Source organism: Theobroma cacao, chromosome 8, assembly GCF_053813885.1.
Source record: "Theobroma cacao isolate CCN51 chromosome 8, ASM5381388v1, whole genome shotgun sequence".
NCBI lineage: Eukaryota > Viridiplantae > Streptophyta > Magnoliopsida > Malvales > Malvaceae > Theobroma > Theobroma cacao.
In genome coordinates, this window is record NC_142646.1 from 1,642,683 (window position 1) to 1,667,349 (window position 24,667).

At 38.5% G+C, this 24,667-nt stretch overlaps 5 protein-coding genes and 1 non-coding gene across 7 annotated transcripts; 1 reads left to right on the plus strand and 5 right to left on the minus strand.

The window, feature by feature from the left end:
- Window positions 1-2,406: 2,406 nt before the first annotated feature.
- On the plus strand, window positions 2,407-4,136 carry LOC18591484 (B-box zinc finger protein 21-like). The gene is made up of 3 exons (XM_007017623.3): window positions 2,407-2,876; window positions 3,007-3,471; window positions 3,629-4,136. Exons 1-3 carry the CDS (start codon window positions 2,517-2,519, stop codon window positions 3,899-3,901), a joined length of 1,098 nt encoding a protein of 365 aa, XP_007017685.2. The 5' UTR covers window positions 2,407-2,516; the 3' UTR covers window positions 3,902-4,136.
- Window positions 4,137-5,299: 1,163 nt separating this feature from the next.
- On the minus strand, window positions 5,300-6,762 carry LOC18591487 (glycine-rich protein). The gene has a single exon (XM_007017629.3). The coding sequence runs from the start codon at window positions 6,760-6,762 to the stop codon at window positions 6,121-6,123; it is 642 nt and encodes a 213-aa protein (XP_007017691.3). The 3' UTR covers window positions 5,300-6,120.
- A 1,548-nt stretch (window positions 6,763-8,310) lies between these two features.
- Window positions 8,311-12,965, minus strand: LOC18591486 (transmembrane and coiled-coil domain-containing protein STS1-like). Its single transcript, XM_007017628.3, has 15 exons — window positions 12,722-12,965; window positions 12,537-12,621; window positions 11,962-12,453; window positions 11,647-11,803; window positions 11,393-11,542; window positions 10,699-10,796; window positions 10,451-10,542; window positions 10,072-10,142; window positions 9,860-9,995; window positions 9,547-9,606; window positions 9,370-9,455; window positions 9,202-9,278; window positions 9,040-9,110; window positions 8,682-8,739; window positions 8,311-8,582 (listed from the first exon to the last, which is right to left on the minus strand). Exons 1-15 carry the CDS (start codon window positions 12,946-12,948, stop codon window positions 8,436-8,438), a joined length of 2,007 nt encoding a protein of 668 aa, XP_007017690.2. The 5' UTR covers window positions 12,949-12,965; the 3' UTR covers window positions 8,311-8,435.
- Window positions 12,966-13,565: 600 nt separating this feature from the next.
- LOC18591488 (zinc knuckle (CCHC-type) family protein) lies at window positions 13,566-17,249 on the minus strand. 2 transcript variants are annotated; one of them, XM_018125679.2, is made up of 5 exons: window positions 17,093-17,249; window positions 16,828-16,899; window positions 15,374-15,595; window positions 14,365-14,457; window positions 13,566-14,284 (listed from the first exon to the last, which is right to left on the minus strand). In XM_018125679.2, the coding sequence occupies exons 3-5, from the start codon at window positions 15,514-15,516 to the stop codon at window positions 13,750-13,752; spliced, it is 771 nt and encodes a 256-aa protein (XP_017981168.1). In that variant the 5' UTR covers window positions 15,517-15,595; window positions 16,828-16,899; window positions 17,093-17,249; the 3' UTR covers window positions 13,566-13,749. The 2 variants fall into 2 exon arrangements, with proteins under 2 accessions (XP_017981168.1, XP_017981169.1); XM_018125680.2 differs by lacking the exon at window positions 16,828-16,899 and having other exon boundaries at window positions 17,093-17,246.
- A 2,164-nt stretch (window positions 17,250-19,413) lies between these two features.
- Window positions 19,414-19,486, minus strand: TRNAE-CUC (transfer RNA glutamic acid (anticodon CUC)). The gene has a single exon. It is a non-coding gene; the product is annotated as a tRNA-Glu (tRNA).
- A 1,347-nt stretch (window positions 19,487-20,833) lies between these two features.
- Window positions 20,834-24,122, minus strand: LOC18591489 (putative TPR repeat-containing protein At1g05150). Its single transcript, XM_018125677.2, has one exon. The coding sequence runs from the start codon at window positions 23,576-23,578 to the stop codon at window positions 21,182-21,184; it is 2,397 nt and encodes a 798-aa protein (XP_017981166.1). The 5' UTR covers window positions 23,579-24,122; the 3' UTR covers window positions 20,834-21,181.
- Between the last annotated feature and the right edge of the window lie 545 nt (window positions 24,123-24,667).

Sequence of the window (24,667 nt, forward strand, 5' to 3'; positions counted from 1 at the left end):
GTTGTTTGACATGCATGAGTCTGCCTGCCTTATTGGAATTGCTTTGCCAATGAGAAAACTTCTGCGCCAGCTTTGTATATATTAATGGGAAATGGTTCTTCCCTAAATATCTCTATGCAGTACTATGAGCTACTACTAATTAATTTGATATAACAAGTGTTACTAATTGAATTTTTTGTTTCATTTTTCTTCACTTTTAATAATAATAAATAAAGTGTAATCAATACTACTGTATTGAATTTTATTCAAATTGTTATAAAAAATTTATATGATGACATGTAGTTAAATCTATAAAAGTACTGTATGATTAATTTTCGACAACCTTCTCTAAATATGATGTTCAGGGGGTGAGAAAGAAGGTTAATTAATTAATTAATTATATATATAGGCAAATGGGAGGGAAAATAATTGATGCGTTTAATAATATTATAAACATGAGATTGGTCGAACATATTAGTGCACCACCCCGAGAGAGGAAACCACTTTTCATGCAATCCCCTCTCCTAACATATAAAAAAGAGGACAATGACTCAATTAAATTGTTCATGTTCAAACCTTTTCCAATAATAGAGGCACGTGGCAGGTTGCTGATTGGTCCCTTCTTTTTAAACATCTCCACCATCTTTGATTGATGAGACAGACAGTGAGCGAGAGATGGGAAATTAAAAAAAACATATGACGCTGAGGGAAAATATCTGCTTTATCTAGACTTTACATGTATATTGTTATGGAGTCGAAGTGATCAATAAAAAGGAGGAGAGGGGAGGGGGGTGGAGATTGGAACAGGGACTGGTCGCCCATGAGCTGACACAACTTCTCCATTATGAGGGCAACCCACAATCCCGTATCAAGAATCGGGACCTCTTCTCTTCTCCCTCGAAGTTGTCAAACCCAATGCTTTGCCCTATGCTTGCTTTCTGTGTATAGTTTTTCATCGAAAGTTGTTGAGATAAAAGGTCCGACGAGATACATTTGCCCGTCTCGAGAGAGGGGGTAAGTTGTACGGATCTAAGTTTTTCCCCCAAAAAGGCCAACCTGAAACTAGCTACTTCCATGTTTTAACCTCATACTTTATGTTTGTTCAAGTACATGGCTAGGTTAGTATCGTGACCATGCATAACGTTAGGGTTATTCTTGTAATGATATATATATATATATGCTGATCAAAGCCCTAACATAAAAACTGGTCTAACTATTATCATTTTATTTAAGAAAAAGTTGGGATTTAGTCTTTGATTTCTCTTGCACCTTGGACTTCTTCTAGCACACCCTTCTACCCAAGAAACTCGTCTATGGGTTTTGAAGGATTGGTCGTCGATTGCATGAGAACCTGGCCATCATTTATTTGATGCTTTATAAAGTACAAGAAAGGTAACATTCTTTTTCCTTTCAAGGGCTGACAAAAGTTAAATTCAATGCATATAGCTTTAAGTCAATAGGAAAGAAAAGAAAAATCTGAGAAGGCGGTCCTATACTCTAAAAATTGATGTAACTTAGATTCTTAGAATAGAGTGCAACCTAAAATAGATGATAATGTCTCTTAGAAAAGAAGATGCTAAAGGGCAAAAAATGGAAGGAATATTGCTTGTTAATAAATCAGGATGGGATCCAAGCCCCACAACTGATCATTTCCTTTTGCAGAATTGATCAGTGGCAAATCCATGCTGCATGCAGATCAGTTAGTGCTTTGATAGCAAATGATTCGTAAGAACCTGATAGAGGTTAAGTTGTACTAAGTTAAAGGAGTAAGATTGCCATATTCCTTACAGCATCTCAGTAGTTTCTTTTTTTTAACTATTTTAGAAAGAATTTTTCTCATCATGGCTTGGGTATAAGATTCATCACAGCAGTGAAAGAGATGGTTTTGAGGCAATTTAAGAATTGATAGCGTAACTGACAAAACTAGCATGGTGAGAGAGCGAGCGTGGTCCCCTTGACAGGGAAACTCAGAAGCAACATCATACCAAAATGGGAGGGGACTCAACAAATCAGTAAAAAGCTTTATTCCATTGAAATGGGGATTGAATTTAGAATGAAATTCCCATCTCATTCGCCCCCACAAATCCAAAATTTTTCTTATTGAATAGTGAGTCCTGATTGGCCTATCTGGCTTTGTAACCATGTGTTTCTGTTGGAAAAATAAAGCACAAAAGTTTCCTTAGATGACGACCTTGATGATGCAAAACATTTAATTGAAAAAAAAAGGGAATAAATAAGTACAACAGGACCCAATAAACTATTGACAAATAGCTATCCATGGCTTCGCTTTACAAAGCAGATTAAACAAGTAACAAAAGAGAGGGGAAAACAGAAGTGGGTGGAGTCATAGATTACCTCTTTGAATGAAAGCACTTTGTATGATATTTGTTTATTTCTACTTTCCAAAAGTTTTCACTGTAACCTAAAATTGGAAAAATCAAAACAAGAGAGAGAGAGGGAGACAAAAAAAATCACCATAGAAAGCGAAGCAACCAAACCATATTTCCGTGTCTATCTCTATCCTTACAACATGAAATATGAACCCCCACTATGTCACAGTAATCTTATTCTATAGTTTACTCTCGACAGATGCTCTTATAACCCTCTCTTCACAACTCTTCTGGGGTTCCAAACTTCCGCAGTCTTTGACACAGTACTCTCTTTCAGAAAGAGAAATTGGGAGTAAAGAGATTAAACAAATTAAACAGATGAAGATTCAGTGCGACGTGTGTAACAAAGAGGAGGCCTCCGTGTTCTGCACCGCGGACGAGGCAGCCCTGTGCGACGCCTGTGACCATCGAGTCCACCACGCCAATAAGCTTGCCTCGAAACACCAACGTTTTTCCCTTCTCCATCCTGCCTCTTCTAAACAAGCCCCTCTCTGCGATATCTGTCAGGTTATTTTTTATGTCTTTCTTGCTCTCTGGCTTTGATTTTGGTTTTTATACCTTTATTACTACGGAGAATTGTGTGGAAGTTGGTTTTCTGATTGCGAGATTTTGGGGGTTTTTTTTTATCTTATTGTAGGAGAAACGAGCTTTCTTGTTTTGTCAACAAGACAGAGCAATTCTATGCAGAGATTGTGATGTTCCAATTCACGCCGCAAACGAACATACCCAGAAGCACAACAGGTTTCTTCTTACAGGGGTTAAACTCTCTGCTACCTCTGCTCTCTACACATCCTCCTCTTCATCCTCCATCGCTTCCTTATCCACCGGCTGTGATTCTGTTCCTGAATTCAAGTCTCAACCTTCGATCAAGAATCCTGTCTCTGCTTCTCCAACAAATTTGAATCCATTTTCACTTGCTAAATCTTCACCCGTTAGCACAACAGCAGCAGCAGTAACAAACAAGAGCGGTGGAGATAACCTGTTAGCAAATGAAGGGGGTGGTTCAACGAGTAGCATATCTGAGTACTTGATAGAGATGCTTCCAGGCTGGCACTTCGAAGACTTCCTTGATTCCTCTTCACCTCCCTTTGGTTTCTGTAAGGTTTGCATTGATCCATCATTGATCTATTGTTTTTCCCTTTCTAGATAGTGAGCTCATGGCACAATATAATATGTTTTCTATTTACAATTTGACTTTTGAATGATGTGATTTTCTTTGGGATCTGAATAATTTTGTTTTTTTGATCTAATTTTGTCAGAGTGATGATGGCATGTTGCCATTTTCCGATGCTGATCTTGAGAGCAATAAGAGTTCTTTCTCGCCAGAAAGTTTAGGACTCTGGGTTCCGCAGTCACCATCTCCCCTTTATCCTCCCCAATATTCTTCAACAATGGGAGGGCAAATTGGGTTCAAGGAGACAAAGGAAATTATAGGCATGAAAGCTAACAGGAGATGGACAGATGATGCATTTACAGTTCCTCAGATCAGCCCTCCCTCCACTGGCTCTAAGAGAACTAGGCCTCTCTGGTAGAATCAGATCTTCAGAGTACAAAAGCCTCATGTTCCCTTATAGTTTGACAAGGAGCTCCAGTTCCCATCTTTTGCCTTTTCTTCGTATTTTCCAATTTCTAGCTAAGTTGATTTCAGTTTAATGTCATCTTTTCCCCTACTCTGACAGGGCCGGTTTTGTTTGTAGCATTTTGTTGCTTTTTCGTGTACTTGAATGCAACGACTTTGTAAATATCAATGAAAAATTTTCAAAGTTACTTTTCCTTCTTTTCAATTTTTACCATCTCGAGTTCACAAATTCAGTTTAAAGATTACGATCAGTCAGAGGAAAGACGAAATCTAAAACATCTTGAAGTGGGGAATCTAGCAAATGACATATCGTTATGTAATAACCTCGACAGAACAATTGAAGTGAAACTGTGACATAAATTGACTGACAGTCAAGGGAACAACTAATCCCTCCTTTTGGTCGGGGAGACGTAGCATGTTATTGAGATTTGGAACCTGACAGGCATTGTAAGAAGGTACAAAGATGAAAGGAGATAGATGATGGGTATGATGAATTGATGATGGGATCGGATAAGGAAAGGGGAGAGGGGCAGGCAAAAAGGGATGGTCTGGTTTTGTCTTAAAGCAAGATTGCAGTGTCCTGGTGGGGACGAACATACCCCAAAGGCCCAAACCTTTGGGATTGTATTGCTATAACTATCAATTTCAGTAGTTCATTCAACTAGTTGAAATCTGCGGACCAAAATAGGGAAAAAAAGGAACTCAGAACTAGTTGTTAGTCAGGGTTTCTTGCAGACTTCCAGTTGTACTTTCCGGTACTTCTGCTACATTCCCTTTCCTCTTTCTCTACATTTTCTTCCCAATCCCATGTTCAAGTTTCTATACTTACGATATACTTTGATTTCCTACAGACATAACTCAGAGAGATAACAGTTCTGTTCCAAACAAAGCATATACGAACTTGAATGTTATGCTTTGATTTACTGTAGTACATCCGTTTACTATCACATTTAAGACCAAAAACAAGAAAAACCAACAAATCTTTTCAGGATTTGCACCAATGAACCTCGTCATTTTACATCACGACCGTACATGTGTGTTCACTGTAACTGAAAAAGGGGCTGCTCAAAGATGATAAGGTCTCGGTCAATCAGAGTGCTGGTAGACGGCCGAAAGGTTCTCCCTTGGGTCTACCACACCTAAACCTACACCTACCAAAGCTAACCCGTTGCAGAGCCCTGCCTTCTGGGCGTATCTCTTTTCCGTGTGCCGCACATGCCAAATTTGTTCACTTTTTGGTGGCTTCAGACAAGAGCAATAAAGACCTTTGTTCTCAGACCTTTCTTCCATGGAAATATCACATCAGCATCTTAATTTGCTTGATCATGGCAGTTTTGGCCTTTTGCCCATCTTTCTTCTAAGCGTTCTGAAGGGGTCGATGGGGTCGGTTCTTGCCCAATAGCAGGCTGATGACCTTCTCAGGATTTAACCCCTACAATACTCTCTACAGTCTACCCTGCCCCATCGTATTTAATAAACCCATCAAAGAAATTAAGTTTGGTTATCATGAAAATAATCTGGGTTTGTTCCTTCCAAAGAAATTTAAAAAAAAAAACAAAAATGATTGATTCCTTGATGAGTTAATGTAACAACTTAAAACAGTCCACAACCTTCAAGACATATACAAATAGACAAGTTTGAGGCAGAGAGGACTCTCTGGTCTATTGGCCAAGTGGGTCTAGTATTCTTTCTGTTGTGACAGCTGTTTCATCTAGGCATTAGCCCCAAATTTACTCTTGGTTCTTTGCTATCTGGCCCAAATAGTTTCTACTTTACTTTGGGTCGAACCAGTCCTTTGGGAACTAAAGAGGTTGTTTGGGCTCAATTCCTTATTGGCACTCAAAGGACAGGGACAGTCTCTTATTTCTTACAGGAACATTGGGTCTAATAACATGAACATGCAAGCAATATTTGTCCAAAAAAGGCTTTCCATTAAAAAGGCTAGATAATTGAAAGAAAAGAAAGAACACATACAAAATCTCAGCCCATTGAAATATCAAGCAACTCAAAGAATCCATATGAACCTGATGATGATGAAGACAAACATTAGTTAAAACTCTTCAATGGATTGTTCTTCTGCTTAACATTCTGCCAATTGAGAAATTAGAAAAGATGAGGGGGGGAAAAGAGAATGAGAAAAGAGGTTAAGAGATTGGTTGAGGGTTAAAGGAATCATGGGCGTCTGCAGTGAGCTTTGCACATATGTTGGCAGTCATAGACGCAAGGTCCACCACAATGAAGAGGGCAATCCAACCTCATGCCTCTGCACCTTCCTCTAACCATGCATTGAGCAAACTCACCTAGCTTATAATCTTCCTTGTTGAAAACTCTCTTCCTATGCGCTTGATGACTGTGAATGCCTCTACCTGCTCCTCTTCTTCCCTTGCCTTTGCCAGGTTTTGTTCCTCCACATCCCCATTTATACCAACCACCACCTCCTCCTCCCCATCCCCATCCCCCACCTCCCCCTCCCCCTCCCCCTCCTCCACCACCACCTCCTCCACCTCCACCCCATCCCCATCCAAAACTGCCACCACCACCACCTCCTCCTCCACCGCCTCCACCACCCCCACCACCACCACCACCTCCTCCTCCTCTATAATATGGTCCTCTATTTTTGTTCTTATCATCGAGCACAACTTCAGTAGAAGTTCTATTGCTTACTTCAACATTGTCTTTTCCTTGGGGAAGCTTGACATGAACTGAAGAAGAATTGGTACTAGTGGGGCCCCTTACCAAGTCATCACCTCTCAGCCTAACAATTGCCACCGCTAGAAAAAACAGAACCCACCAACCTTTTACTAATGTCTCCATCTTTTGATTTCTGAAAAGATGCCACTGTTGCCTAAATGTGCCTGCTATATATACACTTGGTTTAAAGCTATACGCCCAGATCTCCATGGCAACCGAAAACAACCAATTGCTACTTGTTCTTTTCTTAAAAGTACTAAAGAATGAGATGCCTTCGGACACACTTTGTCCCCACCTAGGATTGCAATGTGACTAGCGCATGCTTGAAAGGCTCAAAATATTTCAGCCTCGCCCACTTGCATGGCAGGCGCACATGTACCCCTCTTAAGATCGTCCCGAGACTCTCTGAGGAGCAAGAATTAGAGGTAATGCCAGTGTATCCTAAATCCTAATTATAAAATGGCATGGATCTGAGAAGTGGGACATGCCATGACATCAATATAAATGAAACAGTTCTTTGGAAGATTGAAGAAACAATGGAAGTATGTTTCCAAAAGAAGGGAGTTCGAGTAGTGGCTGATTGTTTGCTGATAGTGGTACAACGATTGACTATCGATAAGCTTTCAGCTTTTGTTTCCCAAATGCAATGATCCCAAAAAAAGGATCAGCTTTTTGATGAAAAGGTGGAAATTAATTAACCAATACAAGCTCTTGATCGAATCAGAACTGGGACAAATCCACTTATCTAGAGACCAAGAGGAACATTGATAAGAACTAAGAAGCCTCCTACAGAAAAGAACCAACTAGCTTGCCTGGTCAAAGTTTACTATTTGGAATTATAAACCTTTGCATGCAATTAGCTAAGCAAACCTTGAGTTAATACCCATATTTTGGTAATTCATGGTCTTGTGAGCCTCACATGTGACATTCATAATAAAATAGTTTTAGCAGTAACAGAGGGGCCTGGTTCTTGGGCAGAGAATCTGTTTACAGTATTGGCAATTCTCTGCATGTCTTTACCAAACAATTTTGTTGCGAGCTTCCAAACTTTCTTCACCTTGACGTTTGAAAATTGAACAAGTGTGAAGGGGAAAGAGCAGTTGAGTATGGCATTTGTGGGGATACAATAATCTTGCTTGTAGGTAATGCATTCCTTATAAGGTACGGAACAAATTGATTTTTTCAGGGGCAGGGCACTTGTGCCATCATGTTTGCAACTTCATATTTAAAAGGAAAAAAAAATGATATGGCTGGCATTCACGTTCCGATTCAGGCTCAAGTTTTCTTTCTTACTGGCCTCCTTAACCACCATCTAGTGCTTGTCCTAACTCGTAACATGGATTGCTTGATTCTCACACAAACTGAGAAACGATGAGAGACACGCATGATTGAGCAAATGAGCAAGTTGGGAGAGCACTCAAGTGTCAGGATTTTGGCCTAAAATCAAAATGCTGCAGACAGTACTGATTGAAGGGTTTATGCATTATTTATGTAAAGAGTAAATTAACTAACCAAGATTTCCATTTTTGCATCTGCATTGGGCAGCTGCCCTTGCAGAAACAGATGTAATGATGCTTAGCTTAACCACATGGGCTTTCAAGCTTATCTTCTTACCCAGCATCAATGGAAGTCCAAAACGTCATGGATTGAATTGCATTGCGTGTCAGAACAAAGCTTGAAGAGGCATACTATTTTATTCCAAAATCAAGTAGTAATTAGCCAAAGAGACAGATAATCATATTATAGGAGGACAGCAGACAGAAATTTAGCAGGAAAGCTTAAAGATGAAAACTAAACTAAGTATGTTTGCTTTTCCCTTCCTGGGGTTTGGTGTGGGTGGTCCTGAAAATAGGATAATAGTAGTCCAGATCCAGCTGTCTCATGATTTTCTTTGCCATCCAGAGATAGGAAGAGTGGCCCTCGATAAATTCAGTTGCATCAACCTGCAAATCCAACGATAATTCATTGTCTTTTAACATCAGTGCAATGGAAATTGAAAAGGAACTGAAAAAATAGAAAAGAAAAAAAGTCTGAGCACTTACATTTTCAATCCCGTGAAGATCAACAGGTTGAATTCCAGCCAATCCCTTGGAAAGTATGCTGCAGATAGGAGACTGGAAAACTGTTTAGTAACATAGAAACAAAAAAGAGGAAGATACAAACAAGATCATGAATCATGATCATCCATGGAAGAAAATCCTAGTATTTCATTTACGCCACTATGAGGAGTCAAGTATTGACCATTTCATGTAAGTTACCGAACGCTTGCTAAACATTTTCTTCTTGCATAATTATGGATAAGCAAAACAAAATTTTTTTTCCATAGGTCAATGGTGTAAGATTTTTCCTAAGATTCATCGATTCTTTGACATGATAATTAAGTATAGACCAGTCACTTGCCTGGCACGAAATATGATTCCAAGTGTCCAATCATTAGTACTGTAAACATTGACAAATCTTCCTGCCACCATCTGCAAACCAGGAGCAAATCTTATTAGTGCTATCTATGAAAGAAGAAAAGTTGAGAGAAGAAAATTAGTGCCAGAAAGCAATCAGAAATACCTTTCTGGCATCTTCCCAATTTTCATCGTGTATTGAGATTGGTGCTCCAAGGAGGACAACCCTTTCGACGAGTCCAGCTGCAGAAATACGGATGAATAGAAAAATTATCAAATAGTCAATTCAACCTACTAATAAAAATGATAAAAAGATGGTGATTGGTGATCTTGCCATTATCTCCTTCTGTTTCAGCCAGACACTGGAGACATTTAAAGATTACTCGGGCACCCAAGGCGAAACCAACGAGTGTCACTGGTCTGAAAAAAAGTATATATAAACCAAGGTCAAAACTCAACTACTGTTATGGGGCAAAAAGATCAGTTTTTACATGATCATAAATGTGACTACCTGTTCCCCTGCAATCCCTTTAGCAACACTTCAGCTAGTAGCTTTCCAGCTTTATCAGATCTGAGGCAATATATACCGAAGATCAGGAATTGGCAACTATGATGCAAAGACTCCAAGAATGCTTAAGGGAAAAACTGCAGAGAAGTCAGTGGCGTTGTTTGAAGACTAAGGGAAGAAGATGTTGGGCACTCAACGTTTTGTTGAACAAAAGTGAAGCGTGCATGCATTATATACATCTAATCAAATGTAGAACTTCTACCATCATCCATCTCAATTACACTAAGTTATCCATTCCAAAGAAGTAAAAGATAACCTGTCAACAGCAACCGCCCATACATTGTCTATAAGGTTAGATGCGGTAACCAAAGCTACTGGCACAGCTAGTGCTGCTACTAGTGTACTTAATACAGTCAGCATGGCTCCTGCTTGCATTACGTCTAAAGCAATTCCTGCAAAAGGCGGCTAGTTTTCAAACAAAATACCTAGTCAGCTAGCAAAGATGGCTTACTAAGGTTAAAATAATACTTGAAGTAAGCCACTTCTGTACTGAAATGTTCAGTGCAATCAGCTTCTCGGACTCCCACTTTAGCACATACCTAAGAATTTGAAACATTAATAAGATTACTACATCATCAAGACAGAAAGAAAATAAAATATAGAAAGACCAAACACCAAATAAGTTGTTGGTTTTAAATTACATAGAAAGTAAAAACAGGAAGAACATTGAACATTGAAAAGACAAGGGAAATTAAGCACAAGTTCAGAAAAGCAAGAGTCAACCTTCGCTTGACAATGGAAACATAGGTACATAATCCAATATGCCTATTATGAAGAAAGAGGTAGAAACAGTAATACAAAAATAGAGGTTCTATTCCTCAAGGAAGATGGTTGATAAGTTTCTGACCTCTCCAAGTTATCATTGTGATCTTCCCAAGGTCTTAAAAAATCCTCTTCCTCAAAGACAATTCCAGAAACCAAAATTCCAACTGCTAGCCGCTAAAAAATGTAGTTATAAAAAATCAGCAAGTAAATTCATGAATTGAGCCAGTAAGAACGCAAACATGATAAAGAACCAACATTTAGTAAGTTATAAAGTAGCCTATTCTAAGCAGCCAAAAATGTAAAGATTTAAATAAATGAATAAAAACTCACGCCTTGGTCATGATTCTTCCCAATTTGTTTGAATTCAAATTCATCAAGGTCTCCAGTTCTTTTAGCCATTTTACTTCCTGCAAGACCAGCTCCAGCAGCTGGGATACGTACAGAGTAAGTTAGTGAGGAAAGTATCCACCAAACACATTACTTCGGTTACAAAGAAAAAAGTACTAAAAGAAATGCAAGTTGGTTAACATCATAACTAAATCTGCACTCTAGGCAGTAAATTGGTCTTATTTTACAGCATTCAATTGTTAAATTCTCTATTGTTTTAGCCCTTAAAAGTTATTATACGGAAAAATGACTGTTGATTGATAGTTTTGAGCTGTTTACTCTGCTCATCGTGTAAGTGTGAAACAAAGCTTTCTATGATATGTAAGCTTGTTTTATTGACAAATCAGTCAGGACACTGACAACGTTTTGTTTTACAGTCGTACTTCTAATGGTGTCTAGTGTTGAAGGGTTAGTCAAATCTAATAATTAAACCTTAGCAAGAAATGAAGGACCTTATCATGTCATTGAGTATTATGAAACTGTTACTAGTGTTACCATTTGTCCAAAAAAAATAAAAATGAATAACACCCAAAGTCCTGCATTGTGCAGCTCAGTTATAAACACAAGTACCATAAGTTCTCATGAAAAAGCATCAAACATAAACAAAAATCATGTTCAACGCCCCATTGATCAATACCTCCAAATGATGCGGCAACAGTAACCGAACCAGCAACTGACCCTGTAGCACTCGCTGCTGCAGCAAACCCACCTCCAACTGCAGGAACAATGCTGCCTAATGTAGGAGCCAGGGCACCTAATCCCTGTGCAATTGCTGGGGCAGCTAGGCCTGTTATGAAATTGGTCAACGGTGACTTTGCTTATACCATAAAAAAAGGGGGAAAATACTTGAGGAAGAAATATCTGCTATGTACAAACTGATGGATTCCATACCACCAGTAACGGCCAACAAAGTTCCTCCAGTTAAAGCAGCTGCACCGATCATGCCTTCCCGTTTCCAATCAGCTATCGTTTTCTTTTCAACTTCCTCTGCATCTTCCTTTATCAATGGAACCATGAGAGAGCAAGCAACCATTATCTCTGTGGCTTCCTACAATATTAAAATTTTCTTATGGATAGATAGAAGGTTCAAATGCAGCAAACACATTATCACTAGCAGGAGTTGTTTAAAACCAAATGCCATTCACAACTGATGCTTAAAACTCACAAAGGGCTCTACGGAATAATGAGTAGTTTAAGCACACTAACCATTTTTACCCATTTGACATTGAGCCAAGTAGCTAGCAAACGCAGAGCCACACGGTGGCGAGCATCATAGCCCTTTGTTTGAGATGAGCTTTTTGATCCATTGTCACTGGCTTCAGCTACGCAAGCTGAAAGAAGCTCATAAAGAACCGTTACTTTCCTCTCCTCAGTAAGCAATTCTCCCTCTTCCATTGGTTTCTCAGAAACTCTACTTCCTAATCCATCAACCTCTTCTTCTTCATCGGATACATTGGAAGTAGTCCTTTGAATTCTTCCATTAGGATCCGTGTCTTCACCGATTAACTCTGTCTTGTGAAAGCCGTATCTCCCGCGGCACTTAATTTCATAGTCACGACTCCTATCAATATCCTCAGAAACAACGAGAGAACTTTCTATACTAAGCATTGTAGCATCGACAGCCTTAAGTAAAGCAAGTTCCTTTTCTCGTCTTTCTTCAGAAGCTTCATCAGTTTCCTCTGAGAGTAATGTCAAGAACTGTAACAGAATCAATATCACGCTCAAAAAATAAACTTGTTTCATAATTCCAAGATTTAGATATGAATTAGTAAGGGACATACTGATCCGACGTGATGCCTCGCTTGTGTTGATACTCCGGCGGTTTCTTTGAGCCCATCCCAAGCTTGATCTTCCACTCCCATCAACCTAAACATCCGTAAAAAAAAAAAATTGTTTCAAAAGAAAAAATCAGAGCCGACTGATTTGAAAAATGAACTTTTTAAATCAAAACTTTTCAGTAATAAACCTGAAGACGGGCAAAAGTAAACCGGAGTTCTCATGGATCCAGAGCTGGGGATGATCAGAGACCGAAAGGGTTTTATGGGTGCTTGCGCCTTCACCAATCGGCTCGTCTTTCATTGAAACAAGGGCATTCGTAGGCCGTTTTTGGTGAACCTGAGAATGGTGAAGAGCCAGAGCGAACAAAGCCGATGCTGCGTACTTCTGCGTCGGTGAAAGAATCGATGTTTCCATTGCTAACCAATATCGTTGATCTCACTACCCTAAGCCTAAGCCATTACAGATTTTGCAATTCGAAGGGGTCAGAGCTGGGAAAAGATTTTCGTGTTGAGTTTTTGCTTACCATTGGAAATTTGAACATGAAGACGAAGCTGATTGCATAACAAGACTTTTTCAAAAAACGCACCAAGTTTCGCGGGGGAAATGAAGCGGCTACTGCACGTGATGTCACTTGATTAATAGACTCCTGCATGGACTGGGCCCAAATTAGTTGTAGACTCGAGGGGGCCTATTGGGCTTTTTTATATCGCTTGGGTTTACATTCCATTGCGGATTTTAATTTAAGAGTAAATTTTTACAAAACCCATAGTCAAAGATGTAATTTCATTCCCTTTCTATATGTTTTGTCTTTTTTTCTTTTAAATTTTAAAAAAATTAAAATAAAAATTTTGATTTTAATATATTTTGTATTGTAATTTATTTATTTTATCAATACAACTATTCAATTTTTTTAATATAAAATTTTTTTAAAAATCATGAAGAATAAATTTTTACCATTGCTGCAGCTCATGTCCCTGAACACTTGAGGGATTAGAACTGTCAGAAGCTAATATCAGTGAAAAGAAGATAAATTGGGGTCTAAGCATACACATTTTCAAGTCTAAAAAGGTTTTTGCAGACAAAAACAAGACATTCAGAACCAAATAACCACTCTTTTGGAAGATTTAAAATGACCCAAGGCCACAGTTCAAACTCCTGTGCTCTCCGTGTACTACAAGCTCCTATCCTTGAAAAGCAGTAATCCTAACTTATGTTTCAGTATCGACGGTATCCACGGTCGGCCAGCCTGCCGGATGGGCACTCGTATGCCATGTGTCCCCTGCCACCACAATTGTGGCAGATGATAGGGGCACCTCTGCATTCCCTGCTGATATGTCCCACTTGATTGCAGTTCCGGCAGACCACATCACGATAACCATTGTTCCGGCTGCCACCACCCCTATCAGAAAGAATATGGCCCTTTGGGCATTGCCGAGCGACATGGCCAGATATGTTGCACAAGTTGCAAACAGGATCACTGTGACAATCACGAGCTAGATGACCCGTTTTCCGGCAGTTCTTGCATGCTTTATCATTTGTGCAGTCAGCAGCTAGATGCCCTGGCCTAAAGCAGTTGTTGCAGAGTCTCATGTCTCCGGATTGCATTTGGGGATTGGGGCAGTCTCTGGCACGGTGTCCAGTCTTGCAACATGAGTGGCAGATGCCCTCATTGGGACAGTGACTGGCCACATGCCCTGGCTCTCGACAATTCCAACATTGTGCCTGTGTAGTGCACTCGGATGCAATGTGCCTGAAAAGCAATTGTTAGGAAGCAAACAGGCACAAACAAAGGAAGCGATTAGTTAGTAATGCAACAAAAATTATCATTACCCAGGAAGACCACAGTTATTGCAAACAGAAACATTAATGCATTCTCTTGCAAAATGACCAGGCCGCTTGCAGTTGTTGCACAGATTGCCTTGGCTGGAGATAAATTTAAAGACACAAAAAGGCATTTATTAGAAAATTAATAAAAAAATTAATGTTAATCCAAATGTACAGAATGAGTATACTGGTAATGTATAAAAGAATGTTGTGGTCTAACAGACACTAACACATTGGAACCAAAATATCATCTCAGATTTAAAATTTATAAACTCATCACATAGCCAATGAAAGAGAAAACTAAACTCTGGTTGTCCTATCAGTATCCCTTTCTTCATATTTCTTCTTGTAAAACAAATAATCTTAAGCAACCATAAATACCACCTAGAGTCTTAGCAATAATGCAGTGTGCCATTAGAATCATATGAGAATGCTTCATTTATAGCCTACTGACTTTCATCCTATTCAAATTGAGCACACTCGTTGCATACCCCATGCAATCAGGCCTCAAGTCATTTATACAGAGCACCTAAGTATTTGTGGCAGCTAACTATTAGAATTTTGCTCTACAACTACCAACAATAAGTTAGTAACCGAAGATATTTGGCTTCAATCTCTCTAGGATGACGAGAAACTTAGGAGTTATTCTCAGGTGCAAAAGCAGGGTATAAAGACAGAATTAACTCAAGGAGGAAGCTTGTCTGCTGCTTGTGCAAGGAGACATTAAATGATCATTTCAAAACTCTAAAAAAGGCAAAATGTTAGAATTGAAATGTATAAATTCTATTACAACCAAAAATGCACAACTTCTTACAGATTATCTATCTCTATAATTTATTTATGTAGCGATCTAGCTCTAAAGTTAAGGCCTAAGAAAACTTAAAGATATGCTTCCTATTGCTGGCATATAAGAATCCCTTCCTGTTAAAATATTACTTTTGTTTTTTCAGTCTTCCTTCCCTTTCTGTTAAAACAAAATACTGGGAAAAAGTAAATCACTAGATAACCAAATAACCTGAAGCCATGACGCGACTCCCTCCTAAACGAAGCATCTCGGTGTGAAAATCGGTGAGATCGAATCCTGCGATCTCGTGGGCTCCTGCTTCTACTTCGACTCAGGCCTCTGCTCCTGCTACTGCTTCTGCTGCGAGAACTCATGTTCAAACCTTCTAATAGACACACCAACCAGCACAAATCTACTAATTAACACCCCACCACCAACAAAGCTGCACTTCCCCTGTCAACATTATCACACACCCAAAGATTATCTTCATTGGTCCATCTTATACTTCTACCCTAACCTTCAAACAGAAACGCGTAGTTCCATGCACGACATTCAAATACTTGCCCAAGACCCACCTATTAAAGTTAATTGACCATAACCCATACCAAGTAAAACTTAAAATGAGATTTCTTCAACATCCTCCGAGGTGATAAAAAATTACCCTGTATTTACTTTGAAAGCCACATTTTACACAATATTACAAACAAAACTCCAACGACACACAAATTATCCCACAAAGAAAGCAAACCTCTTCCATCAATCAGATGGATCCCTTAGTATACACCATTTATCAAAATCTTTTTACCAAGAAATCTGAATCGAATTTCATCTTCACGTTAGCTGGTTCCCCAATTTACTGTCTTCCTTTACAAGTTGGAAAGATATGGACTAGACGAGAAATTATAGAAAGCTGTCTAGTTTTAAAAGAGAAGGAAATATCCGCAGAAACCTGAAACTGCCCTCATGTGTTTCTTTTGTATTTTAGTACAAGCATTTATTTCAAATATAAGTTCTAGCAATCAAGATTACATACTACAATAGAAGCCTTCCGCCCTAATAGCAGAAGTTCTCCAATCTACAGTATACTCATGGATATACAATGGCAGGCACCTGGCCTTCCCTAAATTATAAACTGCTTGCCATATGACGATAACTATCATCTGATCCAAATTCATGCAAATGCTTTTGGATGAAACACAGAATCACCTACCATATGTTTCAATTAACTTCCTTAATCTCAAAATCCTTTAAAAAAAGGAAGGATCACAAGACACTTCCAAAGAGTTAGGTGTCACGGACTGGCGAAGCCAAGAAGATGGCAGGTGATGATGGCTGTCACCCCTCAATTTTTAATATTCTTTATTATTATATGTATAAAACTTAATATATATATATATATATATATATATATATAAGATGATTACCCTACTAATTACACTTTAACCACCCCTCATGCAAAATCTTGAATTCGTCCTTATGGCATCTACTCTTTCATCACAACTATAGTCAACCTAGCACACTTTCAATACATCAATGAATTTGCAAATTATTGAGGAAAGGAACAAAAGTTAATGCCAAACTGATATAGCAACTTGATCAGCCTAAATACTCCACACTTATGAACTATGGAAACCGTGTTAAATAAATTTTGAAACTCGATCGAATATAAGACAACACTGACAAACCTTAGCACAAAGGAACAAATCTTTTTCCCGTTCAAAATCCTTCCTTTGTAGCATTAAACATTCCTTGCAACCCTATAGATTAAACATCAATGTTTCAACAACGAAAGCAAATCCACTAACGAACTAAAAAGAAATTAAAAAAAAAAAAAAAACAACGATTGCAGGAAATGGATCTAATCCAGAAAAGCGATGCCATGGAACGGATCAGAAGCCAATTACCAGAACAACACAAAGGAAACGAAGGATTAAGTGGTTTCGAACTTACAGTCGTCGACGGAGCTTTGATGCAGATGTGATGCCCGTGCGAGCCCCGAGATATCCTTTTCTCCGATGGAGGGAGGGTGCTTGCTTCAGTTTGCAGATTAGGATCTCTGATAGGCTACAATTAAAGAGATCGAGGCTTGTCCTAATCTTTTGAACATTGGACACGTGGCACTCAGGTTAAGATGTTACTGTTTAATGTTTTCGGTTGCCCGCCTACGGTCATTGCTACGTCGGATATAGGACCCACTTACGACGGCGGTCCCCCGCTAATTTCTTTCATTTTTTATTTTATTTTTGCAGTTAATGCTTCGGATTAAGTGATTAATTAGCCATTTAAACCGGTTTAATGCCTTTAACTAAGATTAGCTAGATGCTGTTTTCCGTAAAGTTACATAAATAAAATTGATAAAGTTATATGCTGATTTTGACCTTGTTTCATAAAATCTTTGTAATTAAAAACTTTGTACATGATTCTTTATCTTTATTCGAGATTTATTATTAAAAAAAAAGAACATTTGCATAATAATCATAGAAGGGTTTAAGATTATTTAAAAGAATTACTATTACGATGGAGCAAACGCCAGCAGATTTCTGGAAATGAGTAAGCTGCAGAACTGTTGTTCAATGAAATGGGCCTGCATGGTTAGGTCGACGACGTCGTCTTCGGGCGGGAAAATGGGTAATCAGTCCGGAAATGATTTTGGAAGAGAAGTGGCGACTGTCTTTTGCATGGGGAACGGGGGAAGCACGCACTCCTCCGCCGCCTGATCTCGGGGTGGGATTCCAAACACCGTAATCCTCTTGGTCTTGGATGATGACTTTCTGACGATGATCCTGCTGCAGGTAGCTAATTTCCTTATCACCTGATCCCTGCTGCTTCTTTCTCTCAACCGGGTGGAAGAGAAGATCAGATGCTGGAGATGATGATGATAACGGCGACGATGGTGACGATGTTTCTGTTGCTATCATGGGCATTAATGTCATTATAACCATCCCTGTCACACCAAAAATGTGCATGACTGACCTCTCACTCAAGCTTGACATGCTTATCTTGTGCTTTGGAGTTTGCACCACTTGACCTATATATCTTAAAACCTTTAAACTGCAGGTTGTAGCGACGGTACAGTTCGGGAATCTGACTCGCTAGACAGAACGAGTAGTCGTCATTAATATTTTTTTATTTAATTACAATTAATCACATAATTAAATTCATCTTATGTAACACGCAGAAAGAATATTAACGCTCTATAACGCACGTACGGCAACTGTCTTAAACTACCACGAGATGTTTACACCTGTCAAAATAGAGTTTTGTCCAATTAATGTCGGTCCGACTGTACCAGGTAGCAGTGCTTGAATTAAACTGAACTTCCTAGCTCATGCCCAACAGATGACAGGTCATGGTTTTTGCATGTACTTGAATTGAAGCTAACTCTTTTTAGATCGAAAGTGTTGTGACGAAATGAAAAGGTCATGGTTTAATCTATGTACTATGTTTTGCCACAAGGATGAAAACTAGTGAATACGAGGCAGTATGTTTAATTGATGATAGAGCAATTAAAACAAGGTACCGTACTTGTCTTCACTTTTACTCAATATATGGGAATAATTTGTTATACATATTTTTTTATTAAAAAATAGAGATTCGAATACATATTCTTTAAATAAGAAATAATGTATTAACTGATGAATTAAATATTTAGGTACAATTTACCATAGTGCTTGTATACAATTTCATCTCTTGTGTCTTATATTAAATAATCAAACTATGTTGATGCATATAGAATGGAGCGATGCTAATTTCAGTTACTTGCAATTGCTTTGATACCTATGCGTAGGGATGTAAATTTAATTAGTTTCAAATTTTTTAAAATCAAATTAATAGAAATTTATTTTTAGTAAATTTTTAATAATTTTTAGTAACATTTTATAGAAAAAAAAGTACTCATCTCCACATTTTAATCAAGATAAATTCAACTTATAAAGATTTTATTTTTAAAAATATTGAAATATTTAATATTTAAAAGCATACTATTATTAATGGGTTTATCCGATCAATTCGATTATAAATTTTGAATATATAAAAACCAATCCGATAAATAAAAACAATCAATGTTTTTAATTGATTTAAGATGAAAATCAAAATAATCGAATCAAATTAATCACATTCGACAGATTGGATCCATAAATTATTTCAATTTCAACTCAATGCGGATGAAATGGCCCAGATCAAGGTTCTATTTCTTTATGGGCCTACTACAATCGAATCGATTGGGCTACTCTACCGCTAGCCTTTCAAAGGCTTAAAAAAAAAAAAACATATTCCGTTGCCGGGACTTGAACCCGGGTCTCTCGGGTGAGAGCCGAGTATCCTAACCAACTAGACTACAACGGATTTCGCGGGAGCCTCCCGTTTATTATTAATTTCTGTAATTAAAATAGGTTTCCGTCCTAAAAAATAAAATACTGATGGCTTTGGGATTGCGCTGCTGAAGTCAATCATGCCCTGTTATCTATATATATATATATATGTCATAAGTTTCCCGTTGTTAAGATCCTGATGGAAAAAGCTGGAATCAAGTGTTTAGTTGTTGGAATTTTGCATTTGGACGTGGAGAAAAAGAAATTACTTTAAACGATAAAAGTAAATGGTTGGTTTGACCCTTGGATATCAATCATAGAAAGTGACATTTGTAAGCCTTTAGTCCTTCATGCAGTTCTAAATATTATTCCTGTAGTAGTACAATTATTCAACAAACATAGAAACAGACAATGACTAAGCTAGGAAACCAGCTTGGTTTCTTTTGATAATTCCCCATCCTGCTAATTTTCATTAGGAAAAAGTGTCATCCACAATGATTTAGTGAATCATTCCAGAATATTTAATGAAAATATTCTAGATACTACATAGTTGTAAACATCATTTTGTTTTCTCTTTTAGTGTCAAACCCCCATCATTTAATGGGAAGGGAAAAATCCGACCTGGGCTCCCAAAACTCTGCTGTCTGCATTGGTCAACTGTATTACCTGTTCCCCTTCAAGTCCCAGCTAATGATGGTACCTACCACTTTCCCCACCTATCCTTATGATGAAGACGACTGAGGCAAAGAAACCAATAAGAGATTAAGAGATGGGATTATTAATAGATTTGAAAGATTTTTGAAGGATAACAAACTACCTGCAATTACCAACAGATTATGGCCCAGAGTATCAGAATAATGAAAGCTGATGTCACAGTTAGAATTCTTATACTCTTTAAGTTATTGTTGTTCCCTCCCACCTCACAGTTAAAAGGGAAGAATGATGATTTCATGGTAAGTCAATCTCCTCTTTATGACTATTAACTATTAAGCATACAATGGCAACACCAGTTTAAGATTGCATCTGATTCGGATTACACCACTAGCTTTTATTTATTGCTTGAACTATTCTTAAGACTCAAAAAACACCAGAAGTAGAATCAACACTTTCTACCTGACTATATTTATTGCCGCCTGGCCTTTCAACAACTCTAGGAAAGCTTCATTTCTCTTTCTTAAAGATAAAGCTTTGTAATTGTCTTCAATTGCTGGGCCTGCAATCACCGGCCAATAACAGTAAATGCTCAACATGTATTTGCCTTATGCAATAACAAGAGTCAAGTAGGCAAAACTATATATGGCAATTCACAACCTGAGAACATGCATTGGTGAAGCAATAAAAGATCTATCAATTGAATATCAAACTACTCAAGCAGAATGTCTGAGCAGAATTAATGCCCTGCACGCCAAAAGCATAACATTTGTTTCTCCATTTAACACCTCCAAACAAATTTAACACTACTAACAAGAAAAGAGCAGAAGATGATACAGTGAATATACACCATCTAGGGAATTTTCATTTTTCCCAAAATCGGAAGAGGAAAAATGTCTCTACAACAACTGTTATGAAACAAGGATACTAGAGCCATCACCTGAAAACGGTTTATTATACAAGGGCATGTTGCCCACTGAACACATTGATGAACTATATATTGCACAATGCACACAGGATGACTAAAACAACACAATGGAATGGTACAAGATTAGCAAAAAGACTTTAAACCAACTAGCTACGGATCTTTGTGGGATTGCAAATTAAAGCACATGCACTTGTCTTTCATCGCTTCAGCCTCACTTCCATACTCTTTGAATTTATACTCATCCTGTTTATAGTTAGTGGGCACCTTTCCCTCACTGTAGCATTGATTACATAGACTAAAGTGAGACTTCACTTCCTTAAAGCGAGAACCAATAATTGGGTAACGGCAAACAGAGCAAACTTGGCGTCCATGACGATTCCTATCTCCGGTTTCTAACTTCATCAGAGTGGACATGATACCAAAGCCCCAATCAGGATCGTCAAACATGACAAGAAATTCATTGAAAGATACCATCGAGGAATCTGTTTCTCCATGAATTTCCAGTATTTCACTTATTCCATGAGAAGGAACATATATAGCCCTCAACAATTTGATGTACTGAAGAGCATCCACCTTTCTAATCTGAGAACCACCTTCATTTACTGGCCGCCATAAAAGTGCATCAAAGGCAATCCGTTTTCGCTTATCCAGAGGTCCACTACAAATGGGGGCAAGAACAGCATAAAACATGCCCAAGTCCACCCTGCCTGATCCTGTTTCATCCAAGACAGAGAGGATTTTCTCATTTATGGCTTTGACAGCTCCTTGGAAGGTTTCAGGTTTTAGAAAATTAAGTAGTCTGCGTAGAATTTCTTCCAAATTAGGTTTGCGAATGGATTTCTGAGGACCGCCACCACCAGAGTAGGAGACTGGTACATCAGTGTCACTCATTTCCTTCTTCAGAAGATCCACTTCACAGCGGCCCAATCTAGTAATTCTCTGGAAGGCCCTAATTTCAAGGGCACTTCCTAAATCCTGCCTCAACGTAGTCTTCTCCCCCACAGTCTTGAATTTTGATGGCTCCACTATTACAAAAGCCCCTTCCCCGTTGGCACCACCGTTAGTCTTCACCTTCTTCTTCTGTAGCTGCTTCAGATGGTAAATGGCATCATGTAATTCAACCCTATTTGTCATTTTCAAAGCTTCCTTCAAAGCTTTCTTAGCTTCCTCAGTTTCTCCAGCCCCCAACAAGGACACAGCCTTATTGAGCTGTGCCCGCCAATGATTTGGCCACACAGCTAAAACCCTAGTGTACATCTCAGAAGCTCTCTGAAACCTACCCAAGTCCATATAAAGCCCACCTAGATTGTATAAAGCATCGACATGACCAGGTTTCAAATCAATCGCTTTCTGGAAAACCTCAATTGCCCTCTCATCCTCACCCATTGCATGCAAAGCTGATGCTAAATCACAATGTGCATCAGCATAATCTGGTTTCATAAAGATAGCTTCTTCTAAAGCCTTAACAGCCGCCCTATACTCCCCTACCCCAAAAAGAGCACTACCCAAAAGTTTCAAAGCTCTAAAATGAGTAGGACAAAGAATAGCAGCTTCTCTATAATACTCACAAGCACTTAAAACCATACCTTCTCCTTCAAGAGCAATCCCAAGATTGACATCAATTTGAGGAAGCAAGTAACCCCATTGATGTCCGCCTGCCTCAGCTGATTCCAAAGCCAACAAAAACTCTTCTTTAGCTTCTTTATACTTCCCTAACACATACAGACAATTCCCAGCTCTAAAATGTGGCCTCACATCCATAGGCTGCAATTCGCAAGACCTTTTGAAACTAATCAAAGCTTCTTTAAACAACTGATGCTCATATAAAACCCTCCCAATTGCCATGTGGCCATCAAATGCTTCTTCTCTCGACCTTGCTCCATCAGCTCTACTCCTTAAAGCCCCCAATTCTTTAACAAAAACAGCATAATCATGTCCAGATTCTTCCCAATACACCCTTTTCTCTGAAAGCTCCGCAGACGGTCCTAATTCCCTTGACCACCCAGCATCAGAATACGCATCAAAATTATCGTTTTTAAATTTCCCGTCTTTCGCTTGCTGTGCTTTCAATCTCTTCACCAAAATCTCCAAATCGTCAACGAGCTTCCACGTGTCATCGAAAACTATCCCGTGATGCGGCGACACGGCCCACGCTGCCGTCCGCTGCTTCTTCTGCGACTCCATTACTCTCTCATCCACAATCGACGAAGAAGAAGCTTCGGAAACAATCGACGCGCCTTTGTTTTCGTCCAAATTGAGCTCGAGACCCAGCGCGTCAAAGTCACGGTCCACGTCACCGGCTCCGTCGTCGTAAGTTCTCAACAAACCTTCGTACGTTAACCCGTTTTCACCGTCAATGAACTCCCCGTAGGTCCGGAACACTTCGTCGAGAATGGCGTTGATTTGTTCGTCGCTAAATTTGACTCTCGGGTTCACTGCGACGACCAACGCTGCCATTTCGTCTCTGTTAAGACCCCCATCCCGGTTCGCGTCGAATTGCTGGAAAATTCTCTTCACCTTCTCTGATCTACTCCCTCTTGTCGCCATTGTCTCTAAAATTTTTCTCCTCTTCTCCCTTTTCTTCTTAGAGCTAGGGTTTGAAACTTGGAAACGGAAATGGAAAAACACTAAAGTTTGTAAATTGGGAAACGAGGGACCAAGACAAAATTAAAAAAAAAAAAAAGAGAGAGAGAGAAAGATGGGATTTTTTTCCCTTTATAAAAAAGAGGTTGGCTATAAATTAGAAAAGTTTGAACAGAAAATCATAATTCATTAGGGTTTTTTATTTATTTTTATTTAATTTTGGGGGTTTCGGGATGTTCCTTTGGTTTCATTCGATCTGGAGCAGCTAAAGGGAAAGGAGAGAACAGGAAGAGAAGGAGAGAGAGATGGAGTCCCTTATTTTTTCTTATTTTTTATTCATTTTCAATTTATTTTTCTGGCTCTGATGATGAGGGTGTGGGGGCTATGCCTATGAAGCCCCACAAAAAGCAAACTCTTTTTTTTTTTTTTTGGGGATGAAATTTGGATGAGAAGGCAAGAGGGAGTGTGTGTAGTTTGGTTGGTTGGCTGGTTGGCAGTTGGCTAATGGGCTTATTTTGAGGCGAAAAGTGGAGTAACTGCCAGCTGGCTGCGTGGCTACAATTATCGTTCCCCTTCCTCCTTTTTCTAACGAGTGGAAATTGCCAAAACGACATCCGTTGTAATGGTACTGCTCACCAAGTTTTCAACATAAAACAAAAGCAAGCCAAGGTGGTAGAGAAAAAACAATTACAAAGAAACAAAACGGAGCAAGACAGAAATGAGGATTCACCCCAAGACCAACTAACAAATATTGTTATAATTTGTTTACAAAAATATAAACGTAGAAATTTTAGATTTGATCATAAATATCTTTAATAAGTATTTTTATAATTAAGTATCATGTATTATTTTATATTATTAGAACTTTGTAATCAAGTATGAACAGTAAAATTATTAACAGTTACGAGTTTGGGTAACGAGTATAAGGTATTTGTTACTTGAATTTAATAATATATTATTTTTTAATAAAGAATAAATTTTATTTTTTATAAATTATTTTTATTAGTAAAATATTTACAATAAATGTAATATTTATTAAAATTTATTAATTAT

What these genes read in the sequence shown, in the direction of transcription:
- LOC18591484 (XM_007017623.3), top strand. Translation starts at nt 2,517, where the DNA reads ATGAACCCCCACTATGTCACAGTAATCTTATTCTATAGTTTACTCTCG. An exon ending in CTCTCTGCGATATCTGTCAG is followed by an intron (nt 2,877 to 3,006) that starts GTTATTTTTTAT and finishes ATCTTATTGTAG; the next exon opens with GAGAAACGAGCTTTCTTGTT. An exon ending in CTCCCTTTGGTTTCTGTAAG is followed by an intron (nt 3,472 to 3,628) that starts GTTTGCATTGAT and finishes TAATTTTGTCAG; the next exon opens with AGTGATGATGGCATGTTGCC.
- LOC18591487 (XM_007017629.3), bottom strand. Translation starts at nt 6,762, where the DNA reads ATGGAGACATTAGTAAAAGGTTGGTGGGTTCTGTTTTTTCTAGCGGTG.
- LOC18591486 (XM_007017628.3), bottom strand. Translation starts at nt 12,948, where the DNA reads ATGGAAACATCGATTCTTTCACCGACGCAGAAGTACGCAGCATCGGCT. An exon ending in ATGTCAAATGGGTAAAAATG is followed by an intron (nt 11,804 to 11,961) that starts GTTAGTGTGCTT and finishes TTAATATTGTAG; the next exon opens with GAAGCCACAGAGATAATGGT. An exon ending in TGAAACAGAAGGAGATAATG is followed by an intron (nt 9,279 to 9,369) that starts GCAAGATCACCA and finishes GTATTTCTGCAG; the next exon opens with CTGGACTCGTCGAAAGGGTT.
- LOC18591488 (XM_018125679.2), bottom strand. Translation starts at nt 15,516, where the DNA reads ATGAGTTCTCGCAGCAGAAGCAGTAGCAGGAGCAGAGGCCTGAGTCGA. An exon ending in GAGTCGCGTCATGGCTTCAG is followed by an intron (nt 14,458 to 15,373) that starts GTTATTTGGTTA and finishes ATTTATCTCCAG; the next exon opens with CCAAGGCAATCTGTGCAACA. An exon ending in AATAACTGTGGTCTTCCTGG is followed by an intron (nt 14,285 to 14,364) that starts GTAATGATAATT and finishes ATTGCTTTTCAG; the next exon opens with GCACATTGCATCCGAGTGCA.
- LOC18591489 (XM_018125677.2), bottom strand. Translation starts at nt 23,578, where the DNA reads ATGGCGACAAGAGGGAGTAGATCAGAGAAGGTGAAGAGAATTTTCCAG.